This window comes from Chiloscyllium plagiosum, chromosome 34 (genome assembly GCF_004010195.1).
Source record: "Chiloscyllium plagiosum isolate BGI_BamShark_2017 chromosome 34, ASM401019v2, whole genome shotgun sequence".
Taxonomy (NCBI): domain Eukaryota; kingdom Metazoa; phylum Chordata; class Chondrichthyes; order Orectolobiformes; family Hemiscylliidae; genus Chiloscyllium; species Chiloscyllium plagiosum.
Window position 1 is genome coordinate 17,856,273 of NC_057743.1, and position 23,422 is coordinate 17,879,694.

The following is a 23,422-nucleotide window of genomic DNA, read 5'->3' on the forward strand; positions in this document are numbered from 1 at the left end:
GTTTTGCAATTCCTGCGGTGGCAGGGGAAGGTGCCAGGATGGGAGGGTGGATTGTAGGGGGGCATGGACCTGACCAGGTAGTCACGGAGGGAACGGTCTTTGCGGAAGGCGGAAAGGGGTGGGGAGGGAAAAATATGGTGGGGTCTGTTTGGAGGTGGCGGAAATGTCGGCAGATGATTTGGTTTATGCGAAGGTTGGTGGGGTGGAAGGTGAGCACCAGGAGGGTTCTGTCCTTGTTACGGTTGGAGAGGTGGGGTCTGAGGGTGGAGGGGCAAGATGTGGACGAGATGCATTGGAGGGCATCTTTAACCACGTGGGAAGGGAAACAGACTTATTGGTCCAACTCGTCCATGCCGACTAGATATCCTAAATAAATCTAGTCCCATTTGTCAGCACCCGGCCCATATGTCTCTAAACCCTTCCTATTCATATACCCATCCAGATATGTTTTAAATGTTGCAATTGTACCAGCCTCCACCACTTCCTCTGGCAGCTCATTCCATACACGCACCACCATCTGCATAAAGAAGTTGCCCCTTAGATCCCTTTAAATTGTTCCCCTCTCACCTTAATCCTTAGCTGTCTAGTTTTGGACTCCCCACTCTATGGAAAACACTTTGGCTGTTCACCTTATCCATACCCCTCATAATTTTATAAACCTCTAAGATCACCCCTCAGCCTCTGACACTCCAGGGAAAACAACCCCAGCCTATTCAGCCTCTCCCTATAGCTCAAATCCTCCAACCCTGGCAACATCCTTGTAAATCTTTTCTAAACCCTTTCAAGTTTCACAACATCCTCCCTATAGCAGGGAGACCAGAATTGCACACAGCATTCCAAAAGTGTCCAATGTCCTGCACATTTGTAACATGACATCCCAACTCCTACACTCAATGCACTGACCAGTAAATGCAAGTATACCAAACACTCCTTCAGTATACTGCCTGGGATTCCACTTTCAAGGAACTATGAGCCTGCTGATCTTATTGAATGGCTGAGCAGGCCTGAGGGGCTGAGTGGCCTCCTCCTGCTTCTAATTTGGATGTTCCTATCTCCAGGTTAACATGGAAGCCTTCTGGATGTAGGTTTGCTCAATGAGCTGGAAGGTTTATTGTCAAACGTTTCATCACCATACTAGGTAACATCATCAGTGAGCCTTCGGGCGAAGCACAGGTAGCATGGCCCATTTTCTATCTGTGTGTTTAGGTTTCCTTGGGTTAGTGATGTCATTTCCTGTGGTGACATCATTTCCGTTTCTTTTTCTCAGGGGGTATTAAATGGGATCCAAGTCAATGTTTTTGTTGATAGAGTTCCGATTGAAATGCCATGCATCTAGGAATTCTCATGCATGTCTTTGTTTGGCTTGTCCTTGGATGGATATGTTGTCCCAGTCGAAGTGGTGTCCTTCCTCATCTGTACGTAAGGATACTAGTGAGAGTATGGAAGCCTTTCAGCCCATGTGTCCTCTGCCAGACCAGCTATCCTAATCCTACTGGTCTGCTTGCTTTCTGTGGCCCAGCAATTTTTTTCTCTTAAGTCTCACCTGAATCATTGGGTCCAATTCTGTCCAGCAGACTTCAGGGAGGAGCTGAAGGTATCAGAAAGATTTACAAGGTATACAAGCAGAAAAGATTTACAAGAATGGTTCTTGGGATGAGAAACTTTAGGCACGTAGGAAGATTGGAATATTTAAACTGTTTTCCTGTCAGGTTGAGGGTAGATTTGACAGGGATGTCAAACTCATGAGGAATGTAGACAGATTAGAGAGGGCGAATCTGTTCCCATTGGTGGTAAGCTGGAGAACCAGATTTAAGATAATTCACAAACAGAAGCAACCGTGACATGGAATTATGTTTTTCACGCAGTGAGTGGTTAGGATCTGGCTCAGGCAAAGCATACATTTCTGGAGAAACTCAGCAGGCCTGGCAGCATCTGTGGAGTGAAAATAGAGTTTACACTTCCAGTCCCTTCTTCAGAATTGTCTAGCTCGGTTGGCTGGATTTACAAGGCAGAGTAACGCCAGAAATGTGGGTTCAGTTCCCACATTGGCTGAGATTATTATGAAGGACTCTCCTTCTCAAACGCTCCCTTGTCTGAGATGTGGTGACCTTCAGGTTAAACATCACCAGCAGTCATCTCTCTCTAATGAGAGAGCAGCCCTATGATCTGTTAGGGCTATGGTGACTTTCTGTTTTTATTAGAATCTGGAAAACACTGGCTGAGTGTGTCCTGGAGACAGAGTCAACAGAAATTTTCAAAAGAAATTTGATTATTATGTGCAAAGAAAAGATGTGCAGAGAAAAGACATGGAATAGCCTTTTGATGCATTGAGGTCCAGTATAGATACAACGGGCTGAATGCCCTCTTTTTGTGCTGTAACTATTCTAAAATAATTATATAATTCTCTTTTGATGTAAAAGCAGAACATTTAGAGTCATGGAGATGTACAGCACGGAAATAGACCCTTCGGCCCAACCCGTCCATGCTGACCAGATATCCCAACCCAATCTAGTCCCACCTACCAGCACCAGACCTTATCCCTCCAAACCCTTCCTATTCATATACCCATCCAAATGCCTCTTAAATGTTGCAATTGTACCAGCCTCCACCACTTCCCCTGGCAGCTCATTCCATACACGTACCACCCTCTATGTGAAAATGTTGCCCCTTTGGTCTCTTTTTTTTTCTTTCCCCTCTCACCCTAATCCTATGCCCTCTAGTTCTGGACTCCCGACCCCAGGGAAAAGACTTTGTCTATTTACCCTATCCATGCCCCTCATAATTTTGTAAACTTCTATAACGTCGCCCCTCAGCCTCCGACGCTCCAGGGAAAACAGCCCCAGCTTGTTCAGCCTCTCCCTATAGCCTCAAATCCTCCAACCCTGGCAACATCCTTGTAAATCTTTTCTGAACCCTTTCAAGTTTCACAACATCTTTCCGATAGGAAGACCAGAATTGCATGCAATATTCCAACAGTGGCCTAACCAATGTCCTGTACAGCCACAACATGACCTCCCAACTCAATACTCTGACCAATAAAGGAAAGCATACCAAACGCCTTCTTCACTATCCTATCTACCTGTGACTCCACTTTCAAGGAGCTATGAATCTGCACTCCAAGGTCTCTTTGTTCAGAAACACTCCCTGAGACCTTACCATTAAGTATATATAAGTCCTGCTAAGATTTGCTTTTCCAAAATGCAGCACCTCGCATTTATCTGAATTAAACTCCATCTGCCACTTGTCAGCCCATTATTGAGAAACTCAGTAGATCTGGCAGTGTCTGTGGAGAGGAATGATTTGGAGATGCCGGTGTTGGACTGGGGTGTACAAAGTTAAAAATCTGGTGTTGTGTGATTTTTAACTGTGGAGAGGAAAACAGAGATAATATTTTGAGTCCAGTATGAATACTCAGGGTCTTTTCCCTGGTGGGGGAGTCCAAAACTGGAGGGCATAGGTTTAAGGTGAGAGGGGAAAGATTTAATAGTGACCCAAGGGGCAACTTCTTCACACAGAGGGTAGTGCATGTATGGAATGAACTGCCAGAGGAAGTGGTGGAGGCTGGTTCAATTACAACATTTAAAAGGCATCTGGGTGGGTATATGAAAAGGAAGGGTTGAAAGGGATGTGGCCCAAGTGCTGGCAAATGGCTCTTGATTAATTTAGGATATCTGGTCAGCATGGACGAGTTGGACCAAAGGGTCTGTTTCCATGCTGTATGGGTATGCCTTTTTCACAACAGATGTCTCTTTTGAATGCTTCAATTGAATCTGCCCCCGCTACACTCTCAGCATTCCACATCATGACCAATCATTGCATAAAAACCCTCAACCATGTCATTAACCACATCTCTCTGCTATAAATTCTGTGCCTGTATGCCTGTCCGCACTTAACCTGATTAAAGGAGCAGCGCTCCGAAAGCTTGTGATTTCAAGGGAACCTGATGCACCATAACCTGCTGTGGTGTGAGTTCTGACCTTGTCCAGGTCATGAAGAGAAACGACCCTCTGGCTATTTATTTTTGTGTGTGACTTTGCAGGATCAAAAAGGGCAGTGCTGGAAAAGCACAGCCTGTCAGGCAGCATCTCAGGAGCAGGAGAATCGACGTTTCCATGCTGCCTGACCTGCTGTGCTTTTCCAGCACCACACTTCTGACTCTGATCTCCAGCATCTGCAATGCTCACTTGACTTTGCAGGATGCAAATTAGTTTTCCAATTTCTGACGTCACCGTGGATGTTACATCTCAAAAGGACCTCGCAATTTCCGGCTGGAGGGGCGCTACGTCAATGCAGTCCATTTTTAGATTAGCCTTGTTTTATTTCAGATTTCCCAGACACTGGGTGTCGGCAAGCCACCTGATGCTTAGCTCTTTGCCAACCCCACACACTTAGCCAGAAGTCCTGGGCCAGCAAGCCGGCTGCCAAAATGAATGAGCTGCATTCCTCAGTCTAACAGCAGGCAGAATGCGAACAAAAAAAAATGCAGCACCATAGCTGTGCTGTGGGGTCCTAGGGACTGGGGGGGGTGTCAGTGCAGAGGCTGCGGCGGGTGACTGCAGCTACCTGTGTACCCTGCGGACTGCTGTCTGTGAGAACCCATCAGCCTCACCTGGCTGAGGAACAGCCTGGAAACTTCAGACAAAGAAACAGGTTGTGGGATCCGATTACCAGCACGAAAACAGAGAGCTCTGAAAGGGGAGGGGGTGGGTTCAAACCTCCCTCCCCTCCCCTCCCCAGGTACCAGCTGCAACTAGTACAGGTCCCTGTGTGTAATACTAGACTGGAGAATCTGTGCTGGGGGGAGAGAAAAGGGAGAGGAAAATCTCTCAGCAGCAAACTTTATCAACCGCCTCCCATGACATCATGGTTGTGAGAACAGGAACCTGGTGAGGGGTCAAATTCCTGCCAGCGCAGGTAAAGTTCAACCAGTTTCCTCTTGATCAGGGAGGAACAGCAGAGAGAGAGAGAGAGCGAGCCAGGAGCAAGCTTCCAACCCCACGCTGGCTATGAAATCCGACCGGGAGGATTGTGAGTGCTGAGGATTCGTGTCGGGGAGGCTGGTTTTGTTTTGTGTTTGCCGGTGTTTACAGGTTGGAGGCAGCGGGCTGACCCTGGGCTGGAGGTGGGTCTGGGATTCAGTGTCTCTCCTGCTCTGACTCTGTGTGTGTGTCCTGGGGGGGGGGGGGGAGAGAGGTCGCCAGGGTTCAAGTCTTTACCACCCCACCTTCACCTCTCAGTCGGAAACTCGTTTGACCTCTTTTTCTCACCGACTGTGAACTTGCGTCTCCCAACAACACCTCTCCCTCCCTCCCAATGAAAAGGTCGTTAACGATTTTGGGTTCGGGCTGGAGTTAGTAAGGAGAATTCTGTTGGAATCGCCTGTTCCTCTGTCTTGGTTTAGAAGTAGCCCCCCGTTCTGCTCTCACCCCCCAGCCCGGAGCTAGCCAGTAGCTTAAATCCATTGACCTTTCCTTAATCCTTTAATTTCCCTGCAGTGACTACACTTCTGAAATATTTTGCTGGCTGTGAAGCATTCTGAGACATCTGGCAGTTGTGTAAAGTGCTATGTAAATACAATTTCTTTTCTCCTCTGAACAAAACTCTTGCTGTGGGGGAGAGCTGGGGATTTCTGTGTGTGAAACAGTGCTTCCCAACAATTTGACTCTATCACCCCTGAACAGCTTGGGTCTAATTTGGAGGCTGTGCTGCCTGTCCTGTCTCCCCTCCCCCCCCCAAACAATTTCCCTCCATTGATCCTATCAATTCTCTTAATCATCCTGGACACTTCGATTAGATCCACTTCCCCATCTTCTACGCTCTTGGGAAATCAATCTAGGGTCTGTACAACGTGTCCTTATGATTGACCTTTTATTATTTCTGATCACTGTCCGGTGACCTTTCCCATGGAAGAATGTGTGTGATGAGGAGGACTGAGTTTAGGTGTGAGGCCGTAAGTGGTTAAGCAGTCCCCTGATATTCATTGTCTGAGCTTACACATGACTTACTGTGGTCAGGTGCCTACCTTCTGAGCCGGGAGGCCCAGGTTCAAGTGCCACCTGCTTCAGAGGACGGCAGTAAGTAACATCCCCAAACAGGTAGATTAAAAAGACTTGCACGTGAGGCAGTAGGAGGTGGGTGTGGTAACCACTGCTCACCCGGAATGTTCAAGATTATCCGCAGAGAACCTGATTAATATTTGGCTTATAGAAAGGAGCATCTCGTACGTTTTCAAATCTTGACAAGACGCAGCTCTGCAAAAAAGCTGAAGTGGTGGGGAATTTTCGCCACTTTTCAAATATTTGACATGCAGTTGTTCCTGTGGTTTAATCAGGGTGTGAGAATTACCTGCAGCTAGTTTACCCTTCGAAGGAGTGGGGTTTGTAATATACAAAACACTGAAGGAACGGTGAATGCTGGTAATCAGAAATTGGTGGGAAACACCACAGCAGGCCTGGCAGCATCTGTGGGGAGAAAGCAGAGTTATCTTCAGGACTGAAGAAGGGCTGCTAGGCCCGAAAGGTTAATGCTGATTTCTCTCCACAGGTGCTGCCAGACCTGCTGAGCTTTCCCAGGAATTTGTTTTTTTGGTCCTTTGGTATAATGGCTAAGGAGACCCAGGTTGAGGTCCCACCTGCTCCACAGGTGTGTAATGATAACTTTGGGTAGGTTGATTTAGAAAGTTGATCCAAAATAAACTCATCACTTTTAAGGGTTAACCGATTACAAGCTGCAGGAGATTGGGCCACTGTTGGTGAGCTGAGGTGATGGCCCCGTTACTAAAAGTACCTTGGACTCTGGTCCTGTTTGCTGATTGACTTGTGTGTGTCTGGCCATTGTGCTGAGGCACTTTCATCCTGTTGTGAAGCTGTTGTGTAAGAGTACAGGGTCATGAGCAGCTGGAAAGTAGTTTGTTATGAATTGAAATTATTGAGGAGTGTATCAGATAATTTCTCACTCACTTTTATGTTCATGACAATTCATTTTAGCACAAAATAAGTGACTCCTGATCATTAATAGTAGTTACTGTAAGTAGAAGTTATGAATTTGCCTTTCCAATGAGGAGCTTCACATTATAGAGTTAAGTGTCAGGACCATAGGCCCACAGTATGTTCCACACCATGTCCACGAAAGGGAGAAACACACACAGTCAGCGTCCATTTTCCCAGAATGATTCCTGCTGACCAATGAGGGTCTGGAGTCAAGACCCGGTTTGGACTGGAGGCCAGAGGCTAGCATAGACTGGGTTGGAAGATCATTGTATTATACTGGTTTTTCTTTTCCTCAATTTTATAAGTTATTCCTAAACTCTGCAATGCTGGACTTTTTACTCTTCTATTTTTCTACGACCTGTAACTGAAGAAGCTGTACCGAGGGACCCTTGTACTTAAGATGGTGCCGTCAGTGGCGACTTATACACTTTTCATTTGAGTACATGGGACCAAAAAGCTAATTGGAATGTCCATCAGTGCAAGTCCATAAACTAAGCCCTGTGCGCCAGGGTTTAGGTTATCAGCAGAGCGAGATTGTTACAAGCTTTCTCATTAGACTTGAGCACACACTGTTCCTTTCTAAAAGGTTCAGTTGATTCTGATTGGCTCAGTTGGAGAAATGTGCTGGGCAGAATGATGTTTTGGTCGGAGAGGTTCCAACCTCACTGAGCTCATGTAGTCCTAATGGACCCCTCTGTCCTGTCCACAGACAAGCAAGCAATCTCTCATTGTTCTTATAATGTGGTCTGAAGATGGCTCGTCATCCATAGGGGGCTCCATAAGGTCCATGGGTTGGTTCAAAATGGAGGTCATTGGTACGTAATGACATGGCTGAGGCCATTCGAGAGAACGGACCCCAGCTCTCAGCCTTACCACTTTGTGGGTGACCTGCAAACAAACCAGTTCCCAGATGTGGGGGAAATGAATGGTCATGAGAATGATCAACAGCAGTGTAATTTCATAAGGAAGATTTATGTTCCTGTTATACTTTACATACACGTGTGTTAATCTTTAGTTTCTCAGTAGAAAGTTATGGTGATGATTTAATGACATTAGAATGTTTCAACTAAATATGTTCTTTTGTGCTAATGTTTATAATATGAAAATGTCCCTACTCCTGCATCTGGCATTATTCAGAATATTTAAGGAAAGAAATGCACAAATGTATTATATTTGGAAGTCAAAAAGCAGTGAAATACTTGTATTTTCCATAAGTTCCCATCAATTCTGTTGAGACTTTGACTTATGGCAGGCAGAAAAGGGTGCAATGGGACTGGTAGGTGGTGTATGGGTCATTCACCCCAACCTAGTGGTCTGCAGGTGAAGGGGTTTGAGAAGCTCTGCCCTGAAGTCTTTGTTGTTTGCAGCAGCGGCAGCTGATGTTGTCGAGTGAGGTTTAAAAAGGTTGAAACCTGTGCCATGTTCTGCTCTGCTGTCTCTTGTATTGTTATCTTTGGTCCTGAGGGCAACACTAAAGGTGTCAACCTGAAAGAGTGGGGACAATATCCACCCTGCTACAACTTAAATTCTGGGACAGCATCAGCACGAATCTGCATTCCACACTCGGATGGTATCTGCATACAGGATCCTCTAGAGACCACAGTGGGGTCCGTCATTGCATTTACAGGCGACTTATAACATGATGCCAAGGAGGGAGTGGCAATCTGTCCACAACGTAGCTCACTAAGAGAATACTGGAGAGATGACCATAATATACTATAACTCTTTGTTAAAATGGAGAGCAATGTAGTTGATTCTGAGACTGGAGTCCTGAATCTAAATAAAAACGAAACTACAATAGTATGTGATATAAGCTGGCTATGATAAATTGGGGAATGTTACTTAAAGGGATGACAGTGGATAGTCAATCCATAAACATTTTAAAAGCTCAGCAGATCCGGCAGCAACTGTGCAGAGAGAAACAGGGTTAACATTTCGAGTCTGGTATGACTTGGATGACAAAACCACTACCTACATGTGTGGTATGGGTAACAACTGCAGCTGGGATTTCTGACCCTCAAATGGACAATTAGAATTAACTTCCTGCATAAAGTGGCTTTAACTGTGCACATTATTAGTCACCTGGACCACTGTCAATGTGAACATTCGTGAGTTTTGATTTTTCCAAATTGAGTATCAACCAGGTTTATACACTCGGTCTCCCTAGGGAAGGGGATCATTCCTGATGAAGAGCTTATGCTCGAAACATCGACTCTCCTGTTCCTCTGATGCTGCCTGACCAGCTGTGCTTTTCCAGCACCACACTTTTTGACTAGTAATCTGAAGGCCCAGCCTATTGCACCGTGGCAATTAATTTAAAATCTGGAATTAAAAGTTCATGCCAGGAACTGTGACAACTATCATTGATTTTTTTTTTTAAAATCTGCCAACCTTAGCCAGCATAGCCTACATGTAACTCCCAGGCTTACATGTAACTCTAGACCCACAGCAACGTGGTTGACTTGTAACTGTACACTGAGATGTTTCGGAGATGTCCAAGGGAAAAGAATAAAGAGCAGGGGTCACTGGGGAAAATTGGGCTGAGGGTGCTTGCCAGGTAATTTTGTCACACACAAATGGATGAATCGCTGTACCAGGTAATCAGGGTATTTGCTGTAATTTAGACCCAATCGAGAATCTAGCCTGAGTTATGATACTGAGCCCTGCACCGTAGACTGCTGTGTCCAACCCTTCATTGATGTTTCTCCCCAAGAAATTATGATTATAAGAAATGGATTGTATGGCCCATAATACAAAGCATACCTGAACTTCACTTTTTTCTGCCAGCGCTCCATACCTCTCAATTCTTTCAAAGACTTCAAATATCTGTCTGTCTCCTCCGTAAATATGTTCAATAATGAAACATTCACAACCCTTGGAAGTGAAGAAATGTTTCCTCCTCTCATTGCTGAATGATTGGCCCCAAATTCTGGAACAGATACCTCAGTCAGTGAAAACAATCTCCATAATCTCAATGCTTCAATGAGATCACATCTTGGTTTTCTAAACTGCAGACAACATAAACCTAACTTCATCTTTCCGGGGACCAATCCAGTGAACCTATGTTGTGCTGCCTTCAATACAAGTATGTTCTGCTTTTAAATATGGAAAAATGCACACCGTATTTCCGATGTGATCTGACTGAACCACAGTAAAGCTGTAGCAAGAAATTTTATTCTTACACTCTACTCCCCTTGCAATAAAGGCCAATGTGACATTTGACTTTCTAATTGCCTGCTGTACCTGCATGCTAACCTTTTTCAGTTCTATATATCAATGTATCTAAGTCTCTCTGAGCATTGCCATTTTGAAGTTTCATGCCTTTTTTAAAAAAAAAATTCAGCTGTTGTATTCTTATGCCCAAAGTGAGTCACTTCGCACCTCCCCATATCTTATTCCATCTCTCATCATTTTGTCTAATCACGTGCCTTATCATCTTTGCGTATTTGTGTCCTTCACACAGATTGCATTCCCACCTTGCAACATTGTTGTAAATTTTTTCTCAACCTTTCCAAGTTTAGCATCTTTCCTATAGCAGGGAGACCAGAATGGAGTGTGGTATTCCAAAAGTGACATCGCTAATGTCTTGTACACCTGCAACCTGACCTCTCAACTCCTACGCTAAAGCACGGACCAATAAAGGCAAGCATGCCATACGCTTGCCTCTCTTCATCAATATTGTCATATAGATCACTAACACATCCTGCAAATCTTGAAAATGCTCCACTTGTTCCTACTCTCTGCTTCTTGTCTGTCAACCAATCTTTTATCCATGCTAATAAATCCGCTCAACTCCACAGGCCTTTACCCAATGTATTAGTCTTTCCATGGTGCCTTTTCTAATATTCTTCAAAACCCCAAGTGCTGAATGCTTCATCTACTGGTCCCCTTTTATCTTCCTGCCAGTTATATCTTCAACAAAACAAATAAATGTCTCCTTTTCCTTGAACCATGTTAACCTGTTCTCATCACACCGTGCTTTTCCTCAGTGTATTGTTAAGGATTCCTCGATAAGCGATTCCAGGATATACCAGTGACTGATGTCAGGTAAACTAGTCTGTAGTTCCTGTATTATGCTGTCTCCCTACTTTCTGTTACATTGGTGTTACATTTGCTAATTTTCAATCTAATCTGACCGTTCCAGAATAAAGGAATTTTAGAAACTTGTAATCAGTGAAAGCACAATCTCCAAAACACTCACTTTTCAAATCCTTGATTCTAGATTCTGGGAATTTGTCTGATTGTAGAAACTCGAGTTATAGAGTCATAGAGATGGTACAGCACAGACACAGACCCTTTGGTCCAACTCTTCCGTGCCGACCAGGTATCCTAATCTGATCTAGTTCCATTTGCCAGAAGTTGGCCCATATCCCCCTTTAATCCTTCCTATTCACGTACCCACTCAGTTCCCAAATGAATGTTGTAGTACCCACTGCCTCCACCACCTCCGGCAGCTCATTCTGTACATGCACCACCCTCTGTGTGAAAAAGCTGCCCCTAAGGTCCCTTTTAAATCTTTACCCTCTCACCTTAAAACTTTGCCCTCTAGTTTTGGTCTCCTGTACCATGGGAAAATAGACCTTGGCTATTCACCCTATCCATGCCCGTCGTGATTTTATAAACCTCAGCCTTTAACACTCCAGGGAAAACAGCCCCAGCCTAGTCAGCCCCTCTTCCTTATAGCTCAAACCCTTTAATCCTGGTAACATGCCTTTAAATCTTTTCAAGTTTAACAACATCTTTCTGATAGCAGGGAGACCAGAATTCAATGCATTTTTCTCAAAATGGCTTCACCAATGTCCTGTACAGCTCTTATATGGCATTCTAACCTCTATAATCAATGCATTGTGTAAGTCCTGCCCTGATTTGCCTGACCAAAATGCATCACCTCACATTTATCTAAATTAAACTTCATCTGCCACTCCTAGGCCCATGTGATCAAGGTCCCATTGTAATCTGTGATAACCTTCTTCACTGACCAATTTTGGTGGTCTCAGAAAGAGGTTTATCAGAAAAGGTAATTGATGAACAATCACTGTTGAAAATAGTTAATTACTTACTGCAAAAATATAACCCAGTGAGGAAGGAGGATTCGAGGGAGGATGTAATCAATCATAGTTGATCAAGGAAGTTGGGGATAGTATGAAATTAAAAGAAAATCAAGCAAGATGGCCAAGATTAGTGGTAAACCCAAGGATCAGGACAGTTTTAAATGCCAATAAACTATTACCAAGCAGAATAAACTGAAGGCAAAATAAACTAACAATTAATAATCAAACAAACAAGACAGTAAGACCTTCCTTAATTATATAAGAGCGAGGTCAAAGTGATCATAAATCACTCCGAGTGAGGCTGGAGTAAATGTAACGGGGAGTCAGGAAATGGCATTGGAGTTGAATAAATACTTTGCATCAGTCTTCATGGCATAGTGTACCAATAGCATTACAAGTAGACCAGGTACTCAAGGAACTAACAATAGGGAAAAGGTTGCAGAGAAAATAATGGGACTAAAGGCCACTGAGTTGCATTCTAGGATTTCAATGGAAGTAGCTGTCGAGACAGTAGTAACCTTTCATGAATCTTTAAGTTTCTGAAAGAGCCCCAGAGGATTGAAAAACTCCCAGTGTAACACCCTTGGACAAAAAGTGGGACGCAGTAACTAGTAACGATAGGCCAGTTAGTTTCACAAGTCATTGGGGAAATGTCATGGTCCATCATCAAGGATGCATTGTTGGAGAATTTAGAACTACAAAATATAATCAAGCTGAGTTAATACAGTGGTGTGAAGGGCAAATCATGGCTGATGCTTTCGAGGTAGGAACAAGCAGGATGGATAAAAGGGAGCCAGCAGATGTTGAAGCTTTGGATTTCCAAAAGGCATTCAATTTGTTACTGCACAGAAAACTATTTATTAATAAGATGAAAGCCCATGATGTTGTGTGTGGTACATTAGCATAGATGGAGGATTGGCTAACCAAGATGAACAAATAGAGATTTGAGATAAAGGGGGCATTTTCAGGATGGCAACCTGTAATCAGGGGAATGCTACAGGGATCTGTGCTGGAGCTGCAATTATTTCAATATGTATTAATGTATTGGATGATGGAAGTGAACACACTACCACCATGTTTCAGAGTAAGGCGAGCTGTGAGGATGGCAGTCTATAGGAGGATACAAGCAGTTGGAATGAGTGGATGAAAATTTGGGAAATGGAATACAGTGTGGGAAGTGAGGTTATACACCTTGGCAGAAGGACAAGAGCTGAATATTGTTCAACTGGGGAAAAACTGCAGAATGCTGCAACAGAGGGAACAAAAACCAAAATTGCTGGAAAAACTGAACAGGTCTGGCAGCATCTGTGGAGGGAAATCAGAGTTAACCTTTCAGGGCCAGAACAGAGAGATCTGAGTCCTCACTCTGGCTGTTCCCTCTGCTGCATAGGCCTGCAGCTCTGGAATTCTGTCTAAATCTCTGCAATTTATTACTTGCATTTTCTTTATTACTTACATCAATCAATTCACTTGAGATTATTATGTTAAACGAGCTATGGAACCACATTGTTGTGGATCCAAATTTAATTCCCAGTTGAAGCATGTGAGCCATCTTTTGTCAACAATTTTTCTTTAGGACACACCTGAAAGAGCCAGATGGCTAATCTCATAATTGAGTCCAGAACGAGGAGACACTTCAAATTGGGTCACTCTTTTAGGAGAGATATTGAGAAATTTTCCTCTCAAAGTTTACGCAACTTTGGCAGACGCAGGGTCACTGTATCTTTTTAAAGTGGAGGTAGATTCTTTTGGAAAGAAAATCAAAGCATATTGGGATAGATGGGAGTGTGGAATTAAGACCACAATCAGTTCAACCATTATCTGACTGAATGGTCTCCTTTTGCTCCTAACTTCTGTTTGTAAGACTTTAGCCACCTACCTGAATTATAGCTTGTGATTAATTAACAAAACTGACTTGATGATGCACCTGTGAAACACCTTGGGACATGTTGAAGGCACAATAAGTACAAGTTGATGTTCACTGTTTTTCACAGAGGCCGTTTGACCCATTTTCAACATTCTGATCAAGTCTCAGCTTTTGTAGTTGATCTCTATTTATGGAATTATTGATAAGAAATCTGTATCATTATTGAAAAAGAGGGCAATTGACCAAACTTCAGGCACGATTATGCTTCCAAATCATCCAGGTTATCCTCCTCTTCATTAACTCATTGCGCCCACAAGATCTTTCCCCTCATCTTTAGATTCCCTTAATGGCCTCCAACTGATCTCTGCATTGATTTATGTGCGTATACTCCAACCCAGCATGTTAATTGGTAGCAGAAGCCTTCAACAGCCTGTCAAGAAATAAGTCCCCATCATCCTTTCTCTCTTTTACAAACCACCTGAAAACCTCCCTCTTCCATTCAGCTTCCCATCATTCCTTCAAATCACCTCTTTCCCAACTCAAAGTCAACAGTCATTACATCAATCAATGCACTTGAGATTATTATGTTAAACGAGCTATGGAACCACATTGTTGTGGATCCAAATTTAATTCCCAGTTGAAGCATGTGAGCCATCTTTTGTCAACAATTTTTCTGCTTCACAAATGGAAGCTTCAAACAGCCACTTGGCAGGAACATTAGCATATCACTGCAGGCATAGTGGAGGCAGTTTTTAAAAAATGAGGAACAATGTGACAAATCTGTGTTTTGGATTTCAAAACACTGAAACACCATTGCTAAAGGCTCTACAATAACTTAAGGTGGAGTAGGATTCACAAAAGCAAATCAGAATATTGGAGACAGTGAGCTGGAAGTTGGAGAGCTGCTAAAGTAGGAAATTAAAGACACTGGAAGACTTTTTTTTTAAACAAGACTTTGACGTTAACATATAAATGCTAGAGATCGGGCAATTGCAGCCAAATGAGAGAAATTGTAGGGTGCAGATGACATGCCTCTGTAAATTAGTTTGTACGGTCTACAAACAAAGACAAGTGAAACCTAAAGATAAAGAATACATTTCTCTAACACTTCTTTTATCCTCTGCTGTTAATTACTGTAACTCCTTCACTTCTATAAGCTCTGGGGTACCCCTTCAGCCAAGCTGCTTAGGTAGGGTGGGTTGGAGATGTGATGTGCCAATGACTGTACTGTTGGCACATAGGTATCCATAGCCGGAACTTGAGAATGATCTATCTGCTGTGTGGCTGGCACTCTCTCATAAAGACTCTGGCGTGGATCTTTCTGAAACCAGTGACCACGGGGGCATCATGTCCTTCCCTCTGGTGATCTATAACCATGTACGTTGTGACTGTAACTCCCAAGGAGTGAAGTATCAGGAGGTGTTGCAATAGATTTTCTCCCTTACTCAGTTGGACTACATTGGGTCCAGACTCAGAATGGATTTGAAATCCTGAGCATGAGAATGGGATTGCTGTGGGGCCAATGAAGGGGTTCCTGTTCGGGTCAGTCCAAAGCACAGTTCCATCCTCCACACTTCAGAGTGGAGTCCTGTTAGTTTTGATAATTGTTTGCTGTCCCTAAGTGCAATGACCCATATTACCCAGGCAGGTTATTACTGTAGGAGCACTGCTGGTGAATAACCACCCCATATGCTGTCCTCACCCAGCTTTCCCACTCTCCTTCCAGCAGGATGTGCTCAGCAATGACAAGTATGAACTCAACTTTGTTTTTTCTCACCCCTCCCCGTACCCCATGGAGACTGAGCTCATTGGAGACCGGACTGTGATGCCTCTGAAGTTAGAAGTTTTATTTCTTCTTTGGGATGTGGGTGTCCCTGATGAGGCCAGCATTCGTTGCCTATCTGAGTGCCTTTGAACTGTTAAATTGTGAGGGCCATTTCAGAGGGCAATTAAACCTCAGTCATGTTGCTGTGGCCCTTGAGTCACATGGAGGCCAGACCAGGTAAGGATGGTGGATTTCCTTCCCTAAAGTATATGGGTGAATCAAATGTTTTTTATTAATAGCAGTTGATCAATACTATGGTCACCATTTACCAAGACTAACTCTCTGTTCCACCTGTATTAATTGAGCAGATATTCCTCCAGCTTCTGTAATGGGATTTGAACCCTTGAACTTGGGGGATGAGTCTGGGCTCTGGATTACTAGTCCAACGACATTACCCCCATCTCTCCATTTAAAACAAAATCTACCATAAGGCACAGGGCCTTGGGTTTGAAGTAAGGGCTAGTGAGTGATTGTCTGGATGAATAATATCTGAAATAACCTGGAATTAAAAGCAAGTCCCAGTAAAAGTGACAGTGATAACTATCATTGATTGTTATGTTTTTAAAAAAAAATTGGGTTCACTAATGTCCTTTTTAGGGAAGGAAATGTGCCATCACTAACTGGTCCGGCCTACATGTGACTCCAGAACCGCAGCGGTGCAACTGACTCCCACCTGCTCTCCGAAATGGCCCGCAGAGCCACTCTGCTCAGGGAAAATTGGGGATGGGCCACAAATCTTGGATAATTTGTGTTTTTCATTGAAACAGAAAGCATTTTGCCACTCAAATGCCTTGAAGCACCTGCAGTCATCATGTTGATCAACACAGCAGTGACCTTCTGCATAGGAAGATCCAGTTAGTGGGCGAAAGTGAGGACTGCAGATGCTGAGATTAGAGTCAAGAGTGTGGTGCTGGGAAAGCACAGCATTTAGTAATTCACTCCCAGCACAGCACATCACATCACACAGCTTCAAGAAATGCAAATCTTTTAGGGTTTTTTTTCTTAACTGCAGTGATGGCCTAGATTTTATGGCAGGTCCCAAAACTGCAGTGTTCAGACACTGAGAAATTGCTGACATTGAGCCATTCATCCGATTTGGAGGGACATGTAATTTCTCATTGAATTATTTTGAGTTTCTAAGGTGCAAATGACAGGAGTAAAATTTGGGGAAATCTGATATCCATCTCGAGCTTTAGATGGCAGTCTCTCTCAATGTGAGTGCGTGGGTGTCGCTTTACATTAAAGGTGATTACTTGGGAAAACCTTTCAACAAAGCTGAGCTTGCCGTGAACATTCAAAACCAAATATTTACAGAGGATTGGAGTTGATCTGCCCACCCAGTTTATTGTTGGAATATCGTACTGGGTTACAGAGAGATGAAACAGAGCGAACTTTTGCCTGCATGAAACATCAACAGAGACGCACAGTCTCCATCCTTCTCTGTACTCTCCTTCTGTGTCACCAACTCAGCTACCCCACTCTGCATTTCTTGGCCTCCGGAATCTCTGTCAGAAACGACACCATTTGGACATACAAACCGTGATTTAAACTTCACCACTTTCAAGGTGTGAGCCACCTGGATTATGTCACCGACGACTTTTAATGAGGTGTGCATTGAATATCTGACTCAACCCAGCCCTGTTTAATGGACGAGGCTAAAACCTTACCCTACACCCCCACACAGTTCTTGTCACACTGAAAGCACACAGATTAGGGCTCTGTTATTTTTATAAACTGTCTGTTACTCACTCTTGGCCTAGGGAGATGCATGATCAGGAAGGAGAAAGCGAGGGAGTGCTAGGCGCTGTTAGTGAGCTTATGGATTGAACAACTCTTATTTACCTGAGTATGCGTCTTAAACATGTAGTTAACTGGACATAACGTATGTCTGCTTCGAGATCGATCTGCTGAAAAGGGAACTGGGTGCTCTTGCTCACAATTCACTGCAAATTAACATAGAGTTGCAGCAAATAATTAGGAAAGCATAGGGTCAAAGGGTGTGGTGCTGCTCCTCGGATGCTGCCTGAGCGGCTGTGCTTTTCCAGCACCACACTCTTCGACTCTGATCTCCAGCATCTGCAGTCCCTACTTTCTCCTAGACAATTACATCGGGCCTTGGTGAGACCACAGCTGGAGTATTGTGGACAGTTTTGGTCTCCTTGCTGAAGGAAGAAAGTACTTGCCATAGTAAGACTGCGATGAAGGTTCATCAGACTAACACCTCAGATGGTGGGAATGCCCCGATGAGGGAGCCCTTTAGTCTGGAGGGATTGTCTTATGAGCAAACGTTAAACCAGTTGGGACTCTACCCACTGGAATTTAGAAGAATGAGGGATAATCTCATTGAAAAATGTAAGATTCTTAACGGGCTTGACAGGGTAAATGCTGAGAGGATATCTCCTCTCATGGGAGAGTCTAGGACCTGAGGGCACAGACTCAGAATTAAAGGGCACTAACTTAAGACCAAGGTGACAGAGTGCTGGAGAAACTCAGCAGGTCTGGCAGTGTCTGTGAGGAGAGAAACAAAGTTAATAGGAACTGGTCTGATGTGGATCCTGGTTACTGGTAAATCTTTGGCAAGCACTTGTTTTTCTCACTGTTTGCTGTGTCGAACCTTTGAAAGAAACACCTTTCTACTTGCCGAAAATTCCCAAGACCCCTGTGCCTTGCAGTCCCGGTCTTTTTTATTCAATCTGGTGCTATTGTTTCCATTGCCATCTCGACAGCTGTGACTCGAACAGCTATCATCGAGGGAGTTCCTGGGCTGCAGTTTACATTTCAATGTCTCTCTGAAGGCAGCTGCTTCATGAAGTATAAGTGTCAATACAACAGGTGATTTCAGAGCAAGGTGCGCTATCGAAACCACAGGGTTTGTGAGTAAATCTAGTTTGATATCGCACCACACATTTGCTACTTGGTCAATTCTGGCCTCCCTGCTGTAGGAAAGATGTTGTGAAACTTGGTTCTGCAAAGGCTTCAGAAGAGATTCAAGGATGTTGCTGGGGTTGGAGGATTTCAGCTACAGGGAGAGGCGATGTAGGCTGGGGCTGTTTTCCCTGGAGCATCAGAAGCTGAGGGGTGACCTGATTGAGGTTTTTAAAGTTACGAGGGGCATAGATGGGGTAAATAGAGAAGGTCTTTTCCTGAGATGGGGGAGTCCAAAACTAGAGGGCATAGGTTTAAGGTGAGAGGAGAAAGGGACCTGAGGGGCAACTTTTTCATGCAGAGGGTGGTGCTAGAGTGGAATGAGTTGCCAGAGGAAGTGAGGGAGGCTGGGGACAATTATGAAATTTAAAATGCATCTGGATGTGTGCATGAATAGGAAGGGATTAGAGGGTTATGGGCCAAGTCTTGGCAAATGGGACTAGATTTGGTGATGATATCTGGTCGGTATGGACGAGTTGGACCAAAGGGTCTGTTTCCATGTTGCATAACTCTGACTCTGACTGATGGGTTTCTTTGGGTGCTCCTAAGCTGTTTTGTTTTTCTGTATTATAAGAACTTATGAACAGAGGAGCAGGAGGGGGGCCTTGCTGCACCATTGAATACCATCATAGCTGACCTCACCTTGGCCTCAACTCCACTTTCCTCCCCACTCCGCATAACCCTTCAACCCGTTACTAACTATAAATCCACCCATCTACTTACATTTATTCGGTGTCTCAGATTCCAGGACCTTGTGAGGTTGTGAGTTCCACTGATTCTCCAGCCTTTTGCGAAAAGTAATTTCTCCTCACTGCACGTTTTGTTCTGACATTTTGGCATAAAAAGATGAAGGCTCAGGATTTCACTTTTCTCCACTTTATCCAAAGATTCCCGCAGGAAAAGCCTTTGATAGTTGGCAGTATCAACCAGGGACAGTCCAGCTCACTCCATTTGCCACCTCCCATTGACCTACTGACAATGCAGTCACGATTAAGGCAAAATGGAGCTGGGACTTGGATTACCTTCTTACCCTCCCAACTGGCACTGCCCTTTAAATTTCCTGAATTATTTTTAACACTGCATATCAATGCTTACACTGATATAGCCCCTTGCCACGTTGTTCAAACCTCACCAACTGTTCATGTTGTTTGACATCCAGTAACTGGCATTCTGTTGACTGCAAGGTTTGAGTAAGTCCCTGAAGGTTCACATCTGAACCATTCAATTAAGTCGCTACTCGGATGCATTCAAGATGGGAGAGGGAAACAGATTTTTGGCAACAGTAGATGTGACCAAATGCGGGATTTTCTGGAGGAGCATGTGGATTTTGGAGGTTGATGGGGTCGGGTAAAGTTGTACGGATGGGGAAGGGGCGAGAAAATGGTGGAATTCGATTTCCAGGATGATCACTTTTAAAATGGTCACATTGCTGAACAAAGAACCAGGGTCATAGGTTAGCAGGGCTTGTGTGAGTCAGGATACAGAGAGCAAAGTGTTGGGCGAGTGGTAAGGAGGGGGTTAGCCTGCAGAACAATGGAGTCTGAGGGAGAAACTGGATCTGCTTTGGTTCCACATTTGGGAATAGAGAGCAAAACTTTCAAAATAATGGATCCATTTGGCCACCTCCACCGTTCATGGCTGAGATCTGGTTTGGTTCCGATGCCAATGTGGACGGTCTGGACCGTGAGGTAAAGGAACCTCACCCACCATCCTGTACTAATTGTACCTTTGTGCCCTTTGTATGTCAGTAATTGGTGACGTCAGGAGCACCCCAGGCCTTTAGGTAGATTCTCTGCATTCCTACTGGGGCCACACATGGAGAGAGAGCCATGTGGATCCATTTGAAATGTTTTTCTCTCCATTCCCAAATGCGCAGCAGTACTGTCCATACCACCTGGAGGGTACAGATTCAGTAGCCGGGTTCAAAATGCAAACTAGGAAGAGACTTGGAGGAGGAAACGCTATGGTGAAGTAGGGGGCAAAGGAAAACAGGGTAGTGTAGGACAACTGGTTTTCTCTTTGAAAGGGCCAGGAAAGATTCAGTAGGCTGAATGGCCTCCTTCCTGGCTCTGCTAACCTTGCTAGGGGGAGTGGGTGAGGAGTGGATGTGAGGTGAGGGGGTGGTGCCTTGGGAGATGGTGGGGTGGGAGGCGAGAGAGGGGTGTGGGTGTGAGGCAGTTGAGGAGGAATGCAGCTGATGTCAAGCCGTTATTGAGAAAGTGGCGTCTCTTTTTCCAGGTGGAGACACTAGTTGAGATTTTCTCTTGTCTGTCCTTTCCCAATCTCCCCTCCCCCCCAACTACCCGCCTGTTTCTCCAGTCGAACGGGAGTGGGTGGTCGGTGCTTCTCTTGAGCTCTGCCTGTGTCTGATACTGAGCTGTGTGTGTGTGATCTGTTGACAGTGCTGCTCCGTGAGGAGGTCTCCCAGCTCCAGGAGGAGGTGCAGTGGCTGCGCCAGATGAAGGAAATGCTGACCAAGGAGCTGGAGGATTCCCATGTCGGGAAATCGGCCGAGATCCTTTCGGTGACTGAGCTGAAAGTGCAGCTTGCTCAGAAGGAGACAGAGCTGGCCCGAGCCAAAGAGGCCTTGCAGGGTGAGTGGACTTCATTTTCCTTGTGTGACACTCCCTTCACGTGTAACCAGATTTGCTTTTCAACTCATCAAACCATTTGCAGGTGAGGGCACAGACTCGGGTGTGGTTCCCAGCCATAGAGAAGGGAAGAAAATAGGTTTAGAGTAGGCCATTCAGTCCATTGGCTCTGCTCTGATGTTCTTTGGGGTCTTGGCTGATCGTCCAACTCTGTTCCTGCCATAGGAAGAGTCAGTGCAGCATTAGCCTGGGGAGTGGTCCAAGTGCTGTATCAGTGTTGAGCGGCCTGAGACAGTGAAGGCTAATGTATCAGGGTTCACACTCCTGGCTACTGTCCAGTCACTGCACAAGCTGCCACTTTGGTTGAGTTCCCTGTAAGAAGTAGATTACTTTAGAGAGGATATAACAGTTTATAGGGTGGCATGGTGGCTCAGTGGTTAGCACTGTTGCCTCACAGCGCTAGGGCCCCTGGCTCGATTCAAGCCTCAGGCGACTGACTGTGTGGAGTTTGCACATTCTCCCCGTGTCTGCGTGGGTTTCCTCCGGGTGCTCCGGTTTCCTCCCACAATCCAAAGATGTCCAGGTTAGGTGAACTGGCCAAGGGAAATGTAGGGAGAGAGGGGCTGGGTCTGGGTGGGATGCTCTTTGGAGGGTCACTGTATACTCGATGGGCTTAATGGCCTGTTCCCACACTGTAGGGCTTCTGTGAGTATAGAAGTGAAGAGGTGCGTGTTCTGCAAAGTTATGAAGCTGAATGGGACAACTGCTGATCCTTGTTTTGAGTTTAAACCGAAAACACAAATTTTAAGATGTGAAGAATATTGGCTGGAGCCACTCTTGTGTGACAACGCTTCTTTACAAATAGAAATATGATTCTAAATGTGTTTCAGCGTGACTCACTGGAGCTCACCAGCGCCTCCTCCATGGCAGCTAGGGACAGACAATAAAATGCTGGCCAGCCAGTGATACCCACCTCCCATGAGTAAATAAAAGAAAATGCTACCACTGAACAATGTAAAAACAGGAACTGTCCTGAACAATATCCTTGTCACTCAGGGAGTTGGTAATTGTTCGATTGTTGGACTCAAATGATTGTCTGTAGCTTCCCTGATCTAACATTGACCTTACTCTGTAAATTCAGCTACAGGAAGGGTACAAAGGGCAGTAATTCTGAGACCACTGTGAGTGATTGTGACTTTTCAGTATTGAAGCCCCTTAACCTGATCGGCCCAAACTCAGATGAACTAATTTTGGAAGGACCAGGCGAAAGTGGGTACTGCAGATGCTGGAGATTAGAGTGGTGCTGGAAAAGCACAGCAGGTCAGGCAGCAGGAAAATCAATGTTTCAGGCAAAAGCCCTTCATCAGTAAGGAAACATTTCCAGCACCACTCTAATCTTAATTTTGAAAGGCGGCAGTATATATATATATGTTGTTGCTCTGGGATCTGAAGTTCCTTTTATTCAAGAGTGTAGCGAGGAACACCATCTGCAGATTCTTTTCTCGTCTCTGTGCTGCAATGGAGGATTTTACCTGGGACTGTAAAATTGGGAGCAGCAACATGACAATCCAAGGTGGAAAGGTCAACTGGAGTTGCAAGATGGCGTGTGAGAGTCTGTCTGTCTGCGTATCAGTGTATGTTTACCTGCGTGCCATTGCGTGAAAACATTGGATGGTTCAGCTATGATGCTTCCCATGGTCGAATTTCACCCCTCCCCCATCTGTCGTAAGTTTTCGATGTGAAAAGTGGCCACGAACTCATTGCTTGCAGAACTAACTCTTGTATGAGTCAGACCTTCAGAGGAAAGTAGGGGTAGAAAATGGTGGTTCTGTTGTAAACAGCCATGGGATATAGCAGGTTTGGAAGGATGTTACCAATATCTCTCCATTTCTATCTTTGCTGCCTAGTACAGACACTGTAAAAGCTCAACATCTCAGCAAACACTTGCAGGAGGATTGGGAGCGGTGGAGGGGGGGAATAACTCAAAGTTCTCCAAGAGCTGCCTGATCCTTTAATCTCCAATGATGTCTCATAAAGCACACACATCAATCTGCTCCTTTTCTACAAAGAGAAAAGGTTTCACAGGAACCTTAAAGCAGAGCAATCCAGTTTGATGGTATTTGTCACTTCAAGGAGACATTCTTGGGATAGTTGGGTCACTGCAATGGTTCAGC

At 44.7% G+C, this 23,422-nt stretch overlaps 1 protein-coding gene across 5 annotated transcripts in view; it reads left to right on the forward strand.

Annotated features, from left to right (window-relative positions):
* LOC122540243 (kazrin-like) overlaps positions 1 to 23,422 on the forward strand; it is a 317,978-nt gene that overhangs the window by 107,573 nt on the left and 186,983 nt on the right. For 3 of the 5 annotated variants that reach the window (XM_043675660.1, XM_043675657.1, XM_043675659.1), the window contains one exon: positions 21,060 to 21,251. In XM_043675660.1, the coding sequence (XP_043531595.1) occupies positions 21,116 to 21,251 (136 nt within the window). In that variant the 5' untranslated portion in view covers positions 21,060 to 21,115. Of the gene's footprint in view, positions 1 to 4,247; positions 5,123 to 21,059; positions 21,252 to 23,422 lie in introns of those variants that run through there. The other 2 variants (XM_043675658.1, XM_043675662.1) reach the window with 2 other exon arrangements.